Here is an 18,120-nt window from a genome sequence, read left to right as displayed (position 1 = left end):
AACCACAATAGAAATCCCTGTGGCCTGGGTTCGTATCTGCTGCTTAAGTCACTCCTACTGTAGGCACTGCTGTCAGCCTTGCCTTCAAAAGTTAGGTGGTTAAAGAAGAAGCTAACAAGTAGTTCTTCTGAGTCCCATTCATTTTCTGGAAGTCACTGAGTCAGACCCTGGCAAATGAGAGGCAGTTACGGCAGGAGCCCTGTCTTGATGAGTAGATAGACCATGCTGTGGCAAGTCTTGGAAGACAGTTGAGCAGAGATCAGGCATTTTTCACATCTTCTGGTCATGAGTAGACAAGGCTGCCTGAAAGATTTTCTGGAAAAGCGTCGTCCCTAGAGCTGCAGAGTCAAGTATTATTCAGACAGTACCCAACATTTAATAAATTTCAGCCGGGCGCAGTGGCTCAAGCCTGTAGTCCCAGCACTTTGGGAGGCCGAGACGGGGCGGATCACGAGGTCAGGAGATCGAGACCCTCCTGGCTAACACGGTGAAACCCCGTCACTACTAAAAAATAGAAAAACCTAGCTGGGCGAGGTGGCGGGCGCCTGTAGTCCCAGCTACTCAGGAGGCTGAGGCAGGAGAATGGCGTGAACCCGGGAGACGGAGCTTGCAGTGAGCCGAGATCTGGCCACTGCACTCCAGTCTGGGTGACAGAGCAAGACTCTGTCTCAAAAAAAAAAAAAAAAATTTCTACTTGGTGTTGAGCATACAATGAGGAATAAAACTGTCTTCATGGAGGTTATTAGAAAAGGGAGAGAACAGATTAACATAGTACATAAAAATGTCAATTAGTGGTAAGTGCTCTGAAGAAAAAGCAAGCAGAGTAATGGGATAGAGAGCAAATGAGGGGTTATGCTGCTTTAGATAAAGCTGTCACTTCTTTGAGAAAGTGTAACTGAAGCAGTGACCTGAATGAAGCAAGGACCAAGCTGTTGAGTAAGTTGGAGCATTGGTTCAAATTGCCGATCCATTCAATTGATGCGCCACCCAAGCAAGAGAAGACATTCTCTCCAACAGCTTGCAGGGGCCGGATCGCCCTCCTGTGCTGTTCTGCCTAGCTCTTGGGTCCAGAGTTCTGGTGAGTGATACTGTTGTTTGTCAGGACCCCCTGGGTGGAAAGAAGATAACTAGCAGGAAGGCTCAGGGCCCTGCACTCTCGGGGCTGCTAAGACGTTTATGCAAGGGAGGTGTTTTGCCTTGGTGTTTCCATCACACTCACAGTTATTTCTCCTTTTCCCCCTTTAGTTTGAAGGATGACCTCTAGGAAGAAAGTGTTGCTGAAGGTTATCATCCTGGGAGATTCTGGGTAAGTTTCTCATGAATTTGAGCTAACAGATTGGCTCAGAGCTAAGCTTCTCTGCTGCGGAGCCCATACCGTCTGTGCTGCCACTTCCTGCTTTCGTAGTGGAGGCTTAGGGCCTTACATATTTCCCTGCGTGGCAGAAATTTAGATGATCCTTGTTATATAACCTTTTGTTCTCTGGTTTTTAGCATGATTTTTATGGGGAACGGATGACTATTTGAACTCAACTAAGGATAGGCATTTTCATGGAATCCCTTTTCTCCAAGCCGGCCAGGCTGGGGAGTCTTCCTTACATAAATGTATTGCCATTGGCATCTGGCCTAGCAGATGTGTGTTCTTAGCGCACCATACAGTATCTTCCTGCTGTTACATAGATGTATTGCCATTGGCATCTGGCCTAGCAGATGTGTGTTCTTAGTGTACCATACAGTATCCTCCTGCTGCTGTGCCTGCTTCAGGTCTGTCTGCAAAAGAGCCTGGGATGGCACAACTGGGTTTTGATTCTAGATGTGCCACTAACCATGTAGCTCACTCTAATGGCTCTTAAGATTCTGTGGTAGGTTTGGTGAGGTGGCTTATGCCCATAATTCCAGTGCTTTGGAGGCTGAGGGGAGGATTGCTTGAGCCCAGGAGTTTGAGACCTGTCTCTACAAAAAAAAATATAGCCAGGTGCCATACCTGTAGTCCTAGCTTCTGGGGAGGCCGAGGCGAGAGGATGGCTTGAGCCCAGGAGTTTGAGGCTGTAGCAAGGTATGATCATGCCGTTGCACTGCAGCCTGAGTGACAGAGCAAGACCCCAACTCTTAAAATAAAAAGATTCTGTGGTAGGCTTTTCAGACTTGGCATCTGAAGGGACCCATGAAAGCTTTGACTCATTGGAAGCTTATATATTTTTAAAAATAACAACAATAGCAAATGCAGGCATGCTTCTTTAGTCCAAAGCCCCCTGTCCTTCCTTTGAAAAGCCAGAGGTTTTTTCTATCTTGACTGGCTTATCTGAATCACCTGAAGAACCTTTTTTTGTATGCGTGTGAGAGACAGGGTCTCGCCCTGTTGCCCAGACTAGAGTGAATGGTGCAATCACAGCTCACTGCAGCCTCAACCTCCTGGGCTCAAGGGATCCTCCCACCTCAGCCTCCAGAGTAGCTGGGACCACAAGTATGTTCTACCACTCCTGGTTAAATTTTTGTATTTTTTGTAGAGACAGAGTTTCGCCATGTTGCCCAGGCTGGTCTCAAACTCCTGCGCTCAAGCAATCCACTCGTCTCGACCTCCCAAAGTGCTGGGACTACAGGCTTGAGCCACAATGCCCAGCCTTTGAAGAACCTTTTATTCGCTAGCATTTGTCCAGCCCCAGACCAGTGGGCTAGGGCCTAAATTTGTGCTGTCTTTCCTACCCCGCAACTCCATCCCTGTCGGGATGGAAAGATAGTGCTTTTAGGCCTGCCTTACCCAAATGTGTGCAAAAAGTCTCACCGAGCCCTCATTTGATTCCAGGTTTTGCCACCTCTCCCCTTGGAGATTCTGGCTCAGGTGGTCTGGATTGGAAAACACTGCCTTAGGCTGTCTGGGTACCTCTAGGTTCTTTAACACAAATATGAACATGTTCCTTTGTGGCAAAGGAAGGTGATATCACTGGGTATTTGGAAGGTTTTTGCATTATCTTTAGGTTGCCTTAACCTCATCACACAAAAATCACACATTGTCTCTTGCTGAGTTTTCTTACTGGAAAACATATTTGGAGGAGTATTCTTTGAAGTATATTTGGTTTGGTGATATATTGGTGCTTTTTCTGCTTCAGATTTTAAACTTTAAAGCAGCAAATTGTCTGAGTGGTATATGTCTGCTCAAAGCCAAGGTCTTCCTCCTGGTGTTACTTCATCAAGCTAAAGAGCAGCCACTAAATGGAGAAACATCTAAGATAGCAGGGATACTGTTGGAATAGCAGAGCACTCTTATTAGTGAAGCTTCTTTAGAAGGAGTATATTTGCTGGCATCCTTCTAGAATGGGAAAAATAATACTAGGCTTTACCATTTGACCTGATTGTACCAAAACATGTAAGCAGCTTTTCCACATCTGCCCCACATCTGTACCTTGTATTTTTACCCAGAGAGAAAGCACAAAACTTCAAAAGTGTAATGCTGGGAAGGCTACTGGCATTGCCCTTTGCTGTGAGAGCAGTTTCTTGTCCTTCAGGTCAGGCAGATTCTTTCAAATGCTTCAAGTAATTCATGTCAGTTTCAGGACCTTCCTATTTGACTTATGCTTGTGGTTTTTCTCCAATTTCAGAGTCGGGAAGACATCACTCATGAACCAGTATGTGAATAAGAAATTCAGCAATCAGTACAAAGCCACAATAGGAGCTGACTTTCTGACCAAGGAGGTGATGGTAGATGACAGACTAGTCACAATGCAGGTAAGCATATGTCTTGGCTGTGCTAACCAGGCCTTGATAGTTCCCTTTAGTCTTAATCTTTCCTCATGCATAGACATTTTTCTTCCCTGTTCTTCAAATCTTATTATCCTGTTTGTAGATAATTGGCTAATACTCAGTTAAATTTGAATTTCAGATCAATAGTGAATACTTTTTTGGTATACTTCTTTTTTTTTTTTTTTTGAGACGGAGTCTCGCTCTGTCGCCCAGGCTGGAGTGCAGTGGCGCAATCTCGGCTCACTGCAAGCTCCGCCTCCCAGGTTCACGCCATTCTCCTGCCTCAGCCTCCCGAGTAGCTGGGACTACAGGCACCCGCCACTGCGCCCGGCTAATTTTTTCTATTTTTAGTAGAGACGGGGTTTCACCATGGTCTCGATCTCCTGACCTTGTGATCCGCCCGCCTCGGCCTCCCAAAGTGTTGGGATTACAGGCGTGAGCCACCGCGCCCGGCTGGTATACTTCTTGTATATCTCAGATACAACTTGCTAAGACACACTAAAATTTCTTCTTTTTTAAAAAAAAACTCAGATTTATCCTTTCTTGTTTTTTGTTGTTTTTGGTCTTGTTTGCTAAATTTGGCAACCTGCAGGTCTCTATCTTGTGTTTCTCTTGACGTTCTTGCCCAGTGCTTTAGGTAAACATCTTTGTCTCACCTCAGTAGTGAGACATGAAGTTTCTTTATTTTTTTGACTTTCTATTTCATATGTAACTTCAAGAGTTGTGTGTCTATTGAGCCAATCTGTTTTTTTTTATGTATCAGCTTATTAATCTTTCAAGGGTTTCCCTTTCAACAGTTAGGATAAGATGTAGATTCTTTCATGTGACTTGTTGAAAAGCCTTCACATTCTGGCTATAAACTGTTACTCCCTTTTTTTTTCCCCTTTGAGTCATTTTGTTTGTATACATGTATTATATCCCTAGAAAAGAACCCCTGAAGGGTGGATACCGTGAGCCCAGGAGTTCGAGCCTGCAGTAGACTGTGACTGCTCCATTATACTCCAGCCTGGGTGATGGAGTGAGACCCTGTCACTAAATTAAAAAAATAAAAGAATCCCATGATTTTCCCTCCTGTATTTTCATCTCTTTATTCATGGTCCGTGATGCCAGCTGAGGTTGTCAGTACAACCTGACTTTGAAACCAAACTATTGGGATAGGAGTAGATTATTCTGTCACTTTTCTAGATCTTTGAGTTGCACATCAAATCTGGGGCCATTCATTCCAGTTTTAACCTGCCTGTGAGGTTCACAGTAATTTTCCCAGCTCTGTGATCACCGATGATTTCAATTTTTCAATGTGATCGTGTTTCGTTTCACACTTAGAACCAGACGATGACTTGGGAGCACAGCCTAATAAGTACCTGGTGTTTGCCTTTGAGAGCATCAACCAAGACATTCATGCACACCATTATGGAGGCAAGGAAAGATGGTAGAAATAGCTGCTACTCACTTTTTTTTGTCTCCTTCCAGTCCTTCTGAATCATGTGCTGCTCTTACAGACTTGTGTTGGTGGATATGTCTCTGCTTCCAGCAGGGCCTGTATACCCACCGGAAGTCTCCAACTTTTCGCTCAGATCTTTTGAAACTTCTTTTTTTTTTTTTTTTTTTTTTTTTTTTTTTTTTTTTTGAGACGGAGTCTCACGCTGTTGCCCAGGCTGGAGTGCAGTGGCGCGATCTCGGCTCACTGCAAGCTCCACCTCCCGGGTTCCCGCCATTCTCCTGCCTCAGCCTCCTGAGTAGCTGAGACTACAGGCGCCCGCCACCGCGCCCGGCTAATTTTTTGTATTTTTAGTAGAGACGGGGTTTCACTGTGGTCTTGATCTCCTGACCTTGTGATCCGCCCGCCTCGGCCTCCCAAAGTGCTGGGATTACAGGCTTGAGCCACCGCGCCCGGCCATCTTTTGAAACTTCTATCTCTGTGGCAGATGTTCTTTCCTACATGCTTCTAGAGGCAAATTCCAATCCCATTGTAGTCCTAGCAAGTACCTGGCAGATAGTGGGGGCTCGCTGAAATGTGTGAATGATGTAGGTTAAAGGTAGAAGTTTGTACATGTGTTGACCTCGAGCTGTGGCATGCCCCTAGAGGATCAGGACTCTTAATTGACTGACACTTCTAGGACAGAGCTAGTATGAATCTCTCATCCTCACCTTACCTATACACATACACCTAGAGATCTTCAAAATGTAACTGCAGTTTAAGCAAGTCAAGCTTGAGAGTAGAACTGGAAAACCTTGGCCCAAGGAATTGGCAAAACTTGTGTCTGCAGTTGTTGGAGAATCTCAGTCCCACTATCCACATGTACAGAAATCTTTGTCTCAAAGAATTTAACATAAATCTCTGTCAATCCTGGCAAAAACAAGGGTAAGACTACTCTGTAGGGACATTTACTACTGTAGGAGAGAAGATGAATTCATAACCACATGAGGAAATAATGTACCACAAGAGATGTTCACAATGACTAGAGATGTTCTAAAAAGAAATAGAAACCATAATGGAAAGGGATACTATAAAAAAATGAGGATATGGAAAACTTAGAACTTCAAGAAGTGAAAAAAATAGTATTGAAATAAGCTAAATGAACAGTTAAACTGTAGATTAAATACAGCTGAAAAAAGCAGTAAGCTATAAGAGCTGAGCATATTTTCTAAAAGAAGACTTAAAATTTTGAAGACCAAAAAGCAAAATCTTAAGAGCAACTATAGAAAAAAACACACGACTTACAAAGGAACAACAGACTGACGAATTCTCAACAGAAGGCAGAAGGGAGTAGAATAACTTCAGGGAGCTGGGGTAAAGGCCCATCTGAAGATTCTCCATGTGTCGCAGCAAGACTCAGACTGCCTTTTGCTGAGGAAAAATAGAACTTCTCCAGCTGAGCTGTGGTTTTGATAGCCATGTGGGCCAGCGAATTCAGAAATCAGAGTTCGGCCCCTGCTGGTTGGGGGGTTGTCATAACAGTCCTGTCTGTGTTACTAAGCTGGGACCTTGGGGTGCTGCACCCCTGAAGTCAACCCCATCAGGAGATCCACAGGGCACTGAGTGAGGTGAGGAAAGAGTGGAAAAAGATAACAAGTTCCCAAGAGATTGAAGTAAAGGATGGCCTTTGTACTCTTGTAGCCAGCTTCAGATACTAGAAGTAAATGAAAATCATTGTCTCTGGACAAAGGCGTCATTATCCTGATCTTGAGGAATCCTCGTGTGTTTTTCGAGGGCTTTTAGCAGCTTGCAGTAAAATATAATCAAAGTAAGAAAACAAGGCACCACAAGAAAGAACCAGTGAAAAACTTGCCTAGTAATTCCAGAGTGTTTTTTTATATTTAAAGAAATACAGAGCATACAGAGTTTGTTATATGAGATGAATAAATCCTAGAGATCTGTACAGCATGGTGCCTGTAGTTAACAATACTATATTGTACACTTAAAATTTTGCATGCTGAATGCAGTGGCTCTTGCCTGTAATCCTAGTGCTTTGGGAGGCCAAGAGAGGAGTTCGAGACTAGCCTGGGCAAAATAGCAACATTTCATCTCTACAAAAAAATTTTTAAAAAGAATTTACTTATTTTAAGTGTTCTTATCACAAAAACTAATAAAAGAGGATGGGGGGAACCTTTTGATGAGTAGGTTTGTGGCCTACATTATAATGATGGTTTTCTCCCCAAACTCATTGAGTTCTGTGCATTAGATTATTAGATATGTGCAGCCTTTGTATGTCAGCCATACCTCACTAAAGGGGCTTTGGTTAAATATAAGATAATCTTTTAATCTGCAGAGGAGAAACGAAACGGTTAACATTGATGTGGGGAGAAAATGAAGCACAATCAATGAAATTTGGAAATTCAGAGAATGCTGCTAAAGCACAGCAGATTGGCCACACCAGAAAAGTGTTGGAAGAATGGAAGAAAAATGGCAGGAAATATGAAAGAGATAAGTGAAAGTGAGAAGGTTGGACCTACTTTTAATCAGTCTCAGAAGGTGTAAAGAGAGAATAATAGATCAAAGATGATATTTGCTGAGGATTTTCCAGAGCTGATGTGGCACCAGTCCACTGACTCAGGAAGCCCAAATTCCAGGAAGGATAAATAAAAAGAATTCTGTGTAAGTCAGTGAAATTTAAAAAAAAAAAAAAAAAAAAAAAGACTTAAAAATAGACTGAGGAAAACTTGACAAGCACAGCACTGAGGCTGCCAGGTGAGTCCTGGCAGTAACAGCAGAGCCCAGCAGGCAGTGGGGTATGTTGGGAAAGAGACGGGCAGCACAGTGTTCTGTCTCTGCTGAAATAACCCTCCTGAATGAAAGAGTACGTCTTTAAGGGCTAGTGGCAGAAGTTCTAAAGGATAACTCCAGGCAGAAAATGATTTCACGTAGATAGGTCTGAAGGAAGAACACTTCAGTAGTATACTTGTATCTATTTTTGGAATCATGAGTATGTAACTTCCAAAGTAATATGAGGAAACAAAGATCAGAACTATATAATCTAATGTGTAGGGAAATATTAGTGACTGCTGTGTTTCTTGTTTTTTAAAGTTCTCTATACTGTTCAGAAAGAATCTGGAAATTGAGTAGTATCTTAGATGGAATCAAATAGGCATGAAAAATTTCCACGGAACATATTGTGAGATCATAGTAATTTAAACAGTGATATTAGTACAGTGATACACAGAGCACAGGAACAGAGGGCACAGGGTGCACCTCTCTGGTAATACATGGGGAGAAGGGTGTTGTAGGGTGTGTATTTATTTATTTATTTATTTATTTATTTTTGAGGCGGAGTCTCACTCTGTTGCCCAGGCTGGAGTGCAGTGGCGCAATCTTGGCTCACTGCAACCTCTGCCTTTTGGGTTCAAGTGATTCTCCTGCCTCAGCCTCCCGAGTAGCTAGGACTACCGCTGCATGCCACCACATCCAGCTAATTTTTTGTATTTTTAGTAGAGATGGGGTTTCACCGTGTTAGCCAGGGTGGTCTTGATCTCCTCACCTCGTAATCCAACCACCTCAGCCTCTCAAAGTGCTGGGATTACAGGCATGAGCCACCACGCCCAGCCTATTTTTTATTTTTTTTGAGACAGGAGTCTTGCTGTCGCCCAGGCTGGAGTGCAGTGGCCTGATCTTGGTTCACTGCAACCTCCGCCTCCCCAATTGAGGTGATTCTCCTGCCTCAGCCTTCTTGAGTAGCTGGGTTTACAGGCGCCTGCCACCACGCCCGGACAATTTTTTGTATTTTTTTTTTAGTAGAGATGGGGTTTCATCATGTTGGCCAGGCTGGTCTCGAACTCCCGACCTCAGGTGATCCACCCACCTCGACCACCCAAAGTGTTGGGATTACAGGCATGAGCCACTGCGCCTAGCCTGTAGGGTAAATAAGTGGGACCAGGACAGAGCTTTACATTCTAGCTTGGGGGAACCAGAGGATTCAAGACCTGAAGGTGGAAAAAATACAAAGTGAAAACTTTAAAAATGAAAATAGTGAATACTTTTCTCCTCTGGCATTTGAAAGTACGGAAAGTACAAATCGCTGGGTGCGATGGCTCAAGCCTGTAATCCCAGCACTTTGGGAGGCCGAGACGGGCAGATCACAAGGTCAGGAGATCGAGACCATCCTGGCTAACATGGTGAAACCCCGTCTCTACTAAAAAATACAAAAAACTAGCCGGGCGAGGTGGCGGGCGCCTGTAGTCCCAGCTACTCGGGAGGCTGAGGCAGGAGAATGGCGTAAACCCGGGAGGCGGAACTTGCAGTGAGCCGAGATCCTGCCACTGCACTCCAGCCTGGGTGACAGAGCAAGACTCCGTCTCAAAAAAAAAAAAAAAAAAAGAGGCCGGGCGCGGTGGCTCAAGCCTGTAATCCCAGCACTTTGGGAGGCCGAGATGGGCGGATCACGAGGTCAGGAGATCAAGACCATCCTGGCTAACACGGTGAAACCCCGTCTCTACTAAAAAATACAAAAAACTAGCCGGGCGAGGTAGCGGGCGCCTGTAGTCCCAGCTACTCGGGAGGCTGAGGCAGGAGAATGGCGTAAACCCGGGAGGCGGAGCTTGCAGTGAGCCGAGATCGCGCCACTGCACTCCAGCCTGGGCGACAGAGTAAGACTCCGTCTCAAAAAAAAAAAGAAAAAAGAAAGTACAAATCATAAAATGTTGAAGATTGATAATAGATTACATTAAACATCTGTATAACAAGATTCCCAGACTAACAAAAACCATACAAGCAGGTGAAAAGATGTTAATGCCCAATAATATCCAAGCAGTAGGCAACCTGGTGGATGCTAGAATATAGGGAGTTGAACAGCCTCAGGTTGATGGTAGGAGTGTAGTAATGAGTACAGCCTTTTCAGTAGAAACTGCCACTCTGTTCCCAGTGTTGAACATACACTTATGCAGCAACAGTCTGAGTGTATGGCCTAGAGAAACTTACGTCTGGGCATGACGTCTGAGGTGTAACGAGAGTTACCATTGCAGCGTTGCATGGATAGTAGTGAAAAACTGCAAGTAACTCAAATGATCTGGGAAACTAAGTGTAGTCCGTTAAGGCAATGAAATATTATATAACTGTTAACTTTTGGGAGTGAAAAAAGACAAGTTGCAAAAAGCTGTACAGAATGATACTATTTATGTAAGGTATCTCTTCAGGAGCATTTGCTTGTGGTAAAGTAGGAAGAAAATGCAATGGGGGAAGGGTTAATTCTTGGAAAAAATGGATTAAAATAACAGTGTTAATTTTGGTAACATCAGAGTATTGGGTAGATAGTTATAAGGGTATAATTTTAAATGGAGAAAACAAACCATTTTGAGACAAGCAGGTTGGCTGGTTTCCTGTTTTGATGTAGTCTAGAGAAAAAGAACAAAAGCCCCTTACTCAAGCTGTAGCTTACCTAACTTCCAGACAATCAGCAGCAAAAAAATCCCAAGAAACTGTTATCATAAGTTCCTGCTTCATGGGGCTAGGGACCTCCCTGGGGCCCCCAGCATGTGCAGTTAGACTTCAACTTATAGTTACCTTTTCCTCATTTTAATGCTAAAAATCACACCCAGGGTGGAGATTTAACCTGCTAGTGCTACACGCAATTTCTGAAGAAGCATGTTTAGCCACTGTGCATGCGGTAGAGAAACCCCTCCTATATACATACCCTGACATCACCACTCCCCATAGGAAGGCCCTTTAAAGTTAACTCCCACACTGCTTTCAGAGAACAGCTGCCCCTTTCCTTTTGCAGTGCTAGCTCACTATGCACAAGCTAAATAAACTTTCACTTTCTCTTTGCTATTGTGTCTGATGATCTCTCTTGATTTCTGTCATGGAAGATTCCAAGAACCTAGGTCACTGTTAACAATTTCAATTAAAATATTAAAAAATTTAAAGATCACAGCCAGCCATAGGACTGTACTTGTTGATGTTTTGATAAATATGGCCTTTACTTTTGTAAATTCAAAATTAAATTAATTTTGGTAACTTTCTAGGAACCCATCAACTTGTTGACTTTTCTTTTTGAAAGTATTACTTTGCCTTCTCTGTGTATATGAGTTCCAGATGATGAATTGGTTCCACCTAACAGTAACAGAGTTCTTATGTAATTCTGCTTGTAGGAGTCTTCCTGAAAAAAAGCCGTTTGAAATACAGAAAAAGCTCTCTATGCTAATGTTCATTGCTGAGTTGTTTATAATTACAGGAGATTGGCAACAATATTTTCTTAAAAACAGGAATGGATGGTTCACTAAATCTGTTGGGCAGCTGTAAAGTCCAGTGAACCTGCTCTCCCACGTCACCCCATCTGCTGTTGCCAGAGTGCCCTAGTGCGTGACGGGGTAAAGGGGAGGAACGTGGGAGAATGTGGAGAGTGTCACATGTGCAGTCTCCAGTCAGTTATTTGTGTGGAGAAAACCTCTCCACACAAATAACTAGAACAAGACATGAACTCCTTCCTGTGTGGGAGGATGCCAAGTGTTCGTATATTTGTTTGTTTGTTTGTTTGTTTGAGAATGGGGTCATTTCTCCACTGACAGAGATGCATACATATTCAGTGTAGAACATTGGAGAACCAGGAGAGCACATAAATGAGTACCACCAGCAGCCCTGATCCTGTTTAGTCTACATGTGTGGACTTCGTTTATTGTATCTGGGGAAGGGAACATTTAGTGCCCTAACCTGCTGAGAGGCAGTGGAATCATGAGAGATAAATTTGTCTTTTTTGCCCTTCATTCTTATATCTGAGTTGTTATCATGTTTGTCTGGCTCTGTTTGAGTGCCTGTTACGGATCTAGGGCAGTAAATATACCCAGCCTTGCTCTTAAACCTAGCATGGCAGTGAATGATGTGACCAGCTTAGAGCTGGTCAGTAGTACCTGGGAGTTAATCTGGTGTGTGTTCTCATTGTCTTTCTCTTGATCTCTTTCTGTCAAGAGTTTTTCATTTGTTTTTTAATTGAGGTATAATACAAATGAAATATAACATGCTAATCTTTTTTGTTGTTTAGGCTAACTTTTCTCTCTTTTTTTGAGACAGAGTTTCGCTCTTGTCACTCAGGCTAGAGTAGTGGCACAATCTCGGCTCACCACAACCTTCGCCTCCTGGGTTCGAGAGATTCTCCTGCCTCAGCCTCCCAAGTAGCTGGGATTACAGGCATGCACCACCACGCCTGGCTAATTTTGTATTTTTAGTTGAGACAGGGTTTCTCCATGTTGGTCAGGCTGGTCTCAAACTCCTGACCTCAGGTTAGCCACTGTGCCTGGCTAGGCAAACTTTTCATACAGTAAAATGCATAAATGGAACTGTATCATTTGTGAGTCATCACCTCACTTCCCTGTATTTCCATTGCTCTCAGAAAGTTCCCAGAGTACCTAAGTTTTATTTACAGTTCAAATTTTACACACTTACCTAAATGTGACCACTACTTGGATCAAGATATAAGAAATTTCTAGCGCCCTGGAGATTGGACTCATGTCACCTGCTCATAGAGAGACACATACTTACATACAATATTTGTGAGGATTGTTTCGGATACTCTGGTGCTGAAATTTGCTTCCTGAAGTCTGGTGTCATTTGTCTTTGTGGGTGACCTCACAATCTAGCCCATTTCTTCTGGCATCCCCTGCATACATGCTCCTTGTGCTCTGCCTAGCACTCTCCCGAGGAATAAATGTTTTGTCTCTCACAGATATGGGACACAGCAGGACAGGAACGGTTCCAGTCTCTTGGTGTGGCCTTCTACAGAGGTGCAGACTGCTGTGTTCTGGTATTTGATGTGACTGCCCCCAACACATTCAAAACCCTAGATAGCTGGAGAGATGAGTTTCTCATCCAGGCCAGTCCCCGAGATCCTGAAAACTTCCCCTTTGTTGTGTTGGGAAACAAGATTGACCTCGAAAACAGACAAGTAAGTACCAACGATGATAGATATTGTCACAGACACTTGCTCCCAAGGGGCCTTGTGAATTTGGAGGGTTCTCTGCTAAGCTCACATGGCTCTCGGAGGTGCTGGTGGGAGTCTTCATCACCCTATGCCAGCCCTTCAGGCCAACTGCCTTTAAGGACTGGGACCCAGGTGACCTGGGTTAAGTCCCCATCCTGCTCCCAGCTGGCTGTGACTTTACGCCATTGTCTTGGCTATCTCAACTTCAGTTCCCTTTCTGCACTTTGAAGGAGGGAATTCAGTTTTGTCATTCTCAGTAGTGCCCTCCCAGTACCTCCAGGCCGTGCTTGGATCTCCATGTGTGCAGAATATTGCTTTGGGCTTTGAGTGAAATTGCTGTACTATAGTTATAGTTTCAAATATCATTTCTGTTGGAAACATAGACTCTTTGATTAATTACGACTACGTTTATTTCTGACCATGGATCTTTTTTTCTCCCCTTCCTAAGTGACTTAGTCCTTATCTCTTGGCTGCAAATGGGCTAGGGGTTGGGGAAGGAATGAGAATGTGTGAGTGGCATGGGTGACATCACACTAGCAGTAATGGTAAAGGGACTCTAAACCTTAAGACCAAGCTGCTGGGCATTTCCTGTCCTGGGATCTCTGAGGTCCCAGTAAACACTCTTCATTTCTTCCCAGACTGGCTTCTTACTCCATTCACAAATGGCTTTTAAGTATAACTGAGGGTCAGAAGGTATGAGCTGTAGACTGAGACAGGCTTTGAGCTCTCTAGCTGAATCCTAGCTATCCTGAGCATAGCCAGCAGGGCGAGTTTGGATGGGTCTACTGGTCTCTTCCAACACCCTCTTTCCCCACATCTGTGTCCTCACCTGTACCACCTGTAGACGAGGGACCATGACACTTCCTGGGGAGGATGGAGTCAGTGCTAGCTGCTTCTATCATGAGCCTGTGTGCACCCTACTTCTCCTTTCAGGTGGCCACAAAGCGGGCACAGGCCTGGTGCTACAGCAAAAACAACATTCCCTACTTTGAGACCAGTGCCAAGGAGGCCATCAACGTGGAGCAGGCGTTCCAGACGATTGCACGGAATGCACTTAAGCAGGTGGGTCTCCCACAGCTGACCTGCCCACTCTTGTGATGCCTGACCACTGACCCAGTCCCTGCCTGACCTCCTGCCCTTAATCTTCTTCCCTAACCCACTCTTTTCTATGTAGTCAGAATACCCTAAGTGTTCATCTGGGAAGGTTAGGACATGTTCTGCTTAAGCTTCCAGAAACCCCACTTTGGGGAAATAACCTAAAAGATGTAGAGGCTGGGAAGACTGAGACTGCCCTTCTTTTACTAGGCTTGTTCTTATTTTCTTGGCTGCGATTAGGAGATCAGGTCACTGGGAGACCCCTGATCAGATTGCTGCTCTATTTAAGAAGGAAATTAACTTGAATACAAATCCCAGCTCTGCTGCCTACCAATCATTATATCTAGTTTGGGCTTAAAAATATATATATTATGGCCAGGCATGGTGGCTCACGTCTATAATCCTAGCAGTTTGGGAGGCCAAGGCGGGCCGATCACTTGAGGTCAGGAGTTTGAGACCAGCCTGGCCAACATGGTGAAACCCCATCTCCACTAAAAAATAAAAAGAAAATTAGCCAGGCCTGGTGGGGGTTGCCAGTAATCCCAGCTACTCAGGAGGCTGAGGCAGGAGAATTGCTTGAACCCATGCGGCAGAGGTTGCAGTGAGCCAAGATTGCACCACTGTACTCCAGCCTGGGTGACAGAGTGAGACTCTTTCTCAAAAAAAAAATTAAAAATAAAATTATATCCGAACTTCTACCCCCTCACCTGAAAAATGGGAATACCTGCTTTTGCAGGGTGATTATGAAGATTAAATGAGACCAACTTTTTCAGCTCTCACATACTGACAGGTAACTTTTTTCCTTAGGAACAGTTAAGTAAACAACACAAGGAAGAAAATGTAGGAAAACTATTCAAGGAATACAATACCTAGAATTTCTTACTTACTGTTTCTGTGATTAGATACAACCACTCATGCGAGTTGAAAGTCTGTTTTGATGTACAACTCTGTTAGGGGCAGTGGTGATTAAGGCAGATCACGAGGCCTCATCAGACAGGATCTGGGGGTGGTCAGAGGTGTGACAGGTTTGGGGGGATGCATAGAGCACTTGAAGCACATAGTGGCTGTGAAGGGCAAGGCAGATTCTGCTGACTCCAGGAAGCCGGCAGAATGAAGGTAATGGCTTTCAGCAGGACAGAGAGTTGTTTGGAATGGTTGCTCCAAGGACCAGGGAAATTCTGGCATGAGTGGGGTCTGCACTAAGTGTTCCAGAATGAAAGGGACAGACCTACTCAGTGAGGAAATTGTTCCACCCAGAATGCCAGGAGAGCCCTCAAGTGGTAAGGAAAAGACCAAGATGCAGACTTGGCCACCCTCACCCACAAATAAACGGTTGTGTTTTTCTTAATGTTCATATAAGGGAATGGAAATCCAAATCGTGTAGGATAGTGTTTCCCACCTGTTTCCCTGTTGCCTGGCATCACCGTCTGAGTTTTTCTCTTCCATCACTACTGTCCCTGTTGTCTTTATGCTTTTATTTTTAGAGCTAGCCCCTAAGGAGTTAGATTGTTACATTGGAGGGTCTGTTTTATTATAAGTTAGGGTGCCAGGTTGCTTTCCCCAAGGGGAATAACATTTCAGCAGCGTGGGCTTGCTTTGTTCTACCTCCTTGCCAGCAAGCAATAGGTGTCACTTGTCACTCTGCTGACATTGCCAATCTTTGGGTGTATAAATTGCCACCATCGTGGCTACTGGTCCCTCTGAGTCCCTCTTCCTGGGGCTTAGCCATTTGGATTTTCTCTGCTGCACACAGCTAGCACATAGCACATGGTTGGGCCTCTCTCAGTTCTCATGAGCTGCTAGTCAATTGAAGTTAATTCTACTTGCATCTCAAGTGACTTTTTCAACTCTGTAGTATTTTTAAGTCCTTTGAACATAGGAAAAAAGTAATTTTTTATTTGGGTATGTCATTTTAAGTTTCTGTGTTTCCTGTGTCTACATCAGATTTTTCTCTAATTCAGCTGGAATTTGTTTTGGCTTATGGCAGGAAAGAGAGACTTGCCCTTTCTCTCAGAGAGCTCAGCCAGTTGTTTGAAATCATTCGGCTATGTTACATAAGCCGTTTCCCTCCCTGAATAGACCGTGGCCTGTGCTAAATGCTCATATGTGCTGGGATCTGTTCCTGGTCTCTCCAGTCTGTACTGGTGATGTCTATGCCGTGTTCCCTTATCTGGACTGTCTTGATTTCACTGCCTGATAAGGCAAGTTTCCTCTTGCCACATTCTTTTTTTTTTTTTTTTTTTGAGGTAGAGTCTTGCTCTGTTGCCCAGGCTGGAATGCAGTGGCGTGATCTCAGCTCACTGCAACCTCCGCCTCCCGGGTTCAAGTGAATCTCCTGCCTCAGCCTCCCAAGTAGCTGGGATTACAGGCATCTGCCACAACGCCTGGCTAATTTTGGTATTTTTTAGTAGAGATAGAGTTTCACCATATTGGCCAGGCTGGTCTCAAACTCATGTTGTGATCCGCCCACCTCAGCCTCCCAAAGTGCTGGGATTACAGGCATGAGCCACCCTGCCCTGCCTGCCACATTATTTTTTAATAATTTTGTTTCAGTTCCATGATTTTCCTCTCTTACCTTCCACACCCCAAATAAAACTCTGTTGAGATTTTGATTGGAATTTTTTTCTTCAAGCCCACTGTTTTTTCCCCATTGATTGCAGTTTTGTTGCAACTGTTGCATTAGTCTGCTCAGGCTGCGTTAACAAAACCCCACAACATGGGTGGGTCCAACAACAGACATTTTGTTTTCTCACAGTTCTGAAGGCTGGAAGTCCATGAGCAAGATGCTGGCACATTTTGTTTCTGGTGAGGGCGCTCTTCTGGGCTCACAGACTGCTGTCTTCTCACTGTGTCCTCCCATGCCCTTTCTGCTGTGTGCACAGAGAGAGGACACATGAGTAAGGTGTCTGTGGTGTCACCTCTTCTTAAAAGGACACGAATTCTCTCAGATCAGGACCCCACCCTGCAACTTCATTTAACCTTCATTCCTTCCTTACTCCAAATACAGCCACCTGAAGGGTTAGGGCTTCAACACAGGAATTTTGGAGGAACACAAACATTCTGCCCGGCCGGGTGCTGTGGCTCACACCTGTAATCCCAGCACTTTGGGAGGCCGAGGCAGGTGGATCACCTGAGGTCAGGAGTTCGAGACCAACCTGGCCAACATTGTGAAACACCATCTCTACTAAAAATACAAAAAATTAGCTGGGCGTGGTGGTGGGCACCTGTAATCCCAGCTACGTAGGATGCTGAGGCAGGAGAATTGCTTGAACCTGGGAGGCGGAGGTTGCAGTGAGCTGAGATTGCACCATTGCACTCCAGCCTGGGCAACAAGAGCAAAACTCCATCTCAAAAAAACAAAACATTCCACCCATGAATCTATTTTAGGTCTTGTTTCTGTTCCTTCAGTAAGATTGATTGATTTTTTTTTTTTTTTTTTAAGAGACAGGGTCTTGCTCTGTCAGTTGGGCTGATACGCAGTGGTGCAATCATCTCTCACTGTAGCCTCCAACTTCTGGGGTCCAGTGATCTTTCCACCATAGCCTCTTAAGTAGGTAGGACTACAGACACACCCAAGCTATAATTGATTTATAATAGGATCCTTTGCCTTTCACAGTAAACATATTCCTAGGTACTAGTGGCAATATAAAATGTCGCTATTTGTAACAGCCAAAAAGTAAGAACAACTCAAATGTCCATCAACTGATAAGTGAATAAACAAAGGACAGCTTATCCATGCATTCTAATATTATTCAGCTATAAGAAGGAATGAAGTAGTGACACCCGCTGCCACATGGGTGCTAAGCGAAGGAAGCCAGTTGTAAAAAGACCGTATGTTGTATGATTCCATTTCAGTGAAATGTCCGGCCCGGATGCAGTGGCTCCT

The 18,120-nt window shown here is 44.3% G+C and overlaps 1 protein-coding gene across 2 annotated transcripts in view; it reads left to right on the top strand.

The window, feature by feature from the left end:
* Positions 1–18,120, top strand: part of LOC105477787 (RAB7A, member RAS oncogene family) — an 89,020-nt gene that overhangs the window by 67,675 nt on the left and 3,225 nt on the right. For both annotated transcript variants that reach the window (XM_011734579.3, XM_071092301.1), the window contains exons 2-5: positions 1,246–1,306; positions 3,594–3,720; positions 12,885–13,103; positions 14,073–14,201. In XM_011734579.3, coding sequence (XP_011732881.1) covers positions 1,254–1,306; positions 3,594–3,720; positions 12,885–13,103; positions 14,073–14,201 — 528 coding nt within the window. In that variant the 5' untranslated portion in view covers positions 1,246–1,253. The remainder of the gene's footprint in view (positions 1–1,245; positions 1,307–3,593; positions 3,721–12,884; positions 13,104–14,072; positions 14,202–18,120) is intronic.

The sequence above is a fragment of the Macaca nemestrina genome, chromosome 2 (assembly GCF_043159975.1).
Source record: "Macaca nemestrina isolate mMacNem1 chromosome 2, mMacNem.hap1, whole genome shotgun sequence".
In the NCBI taxonomy this organism is placed as follows: domain Eukaryota; kingdom Metazoa; phylum Chordata; class Mammalia; order Primates; family Cercopithecidae; genus Macaca; species Macaca nemestrina.
Note: the sequence above shows the minus strand (reverse complement) of the source record. Positions and strands in the feature narration are given on the sequence as shown.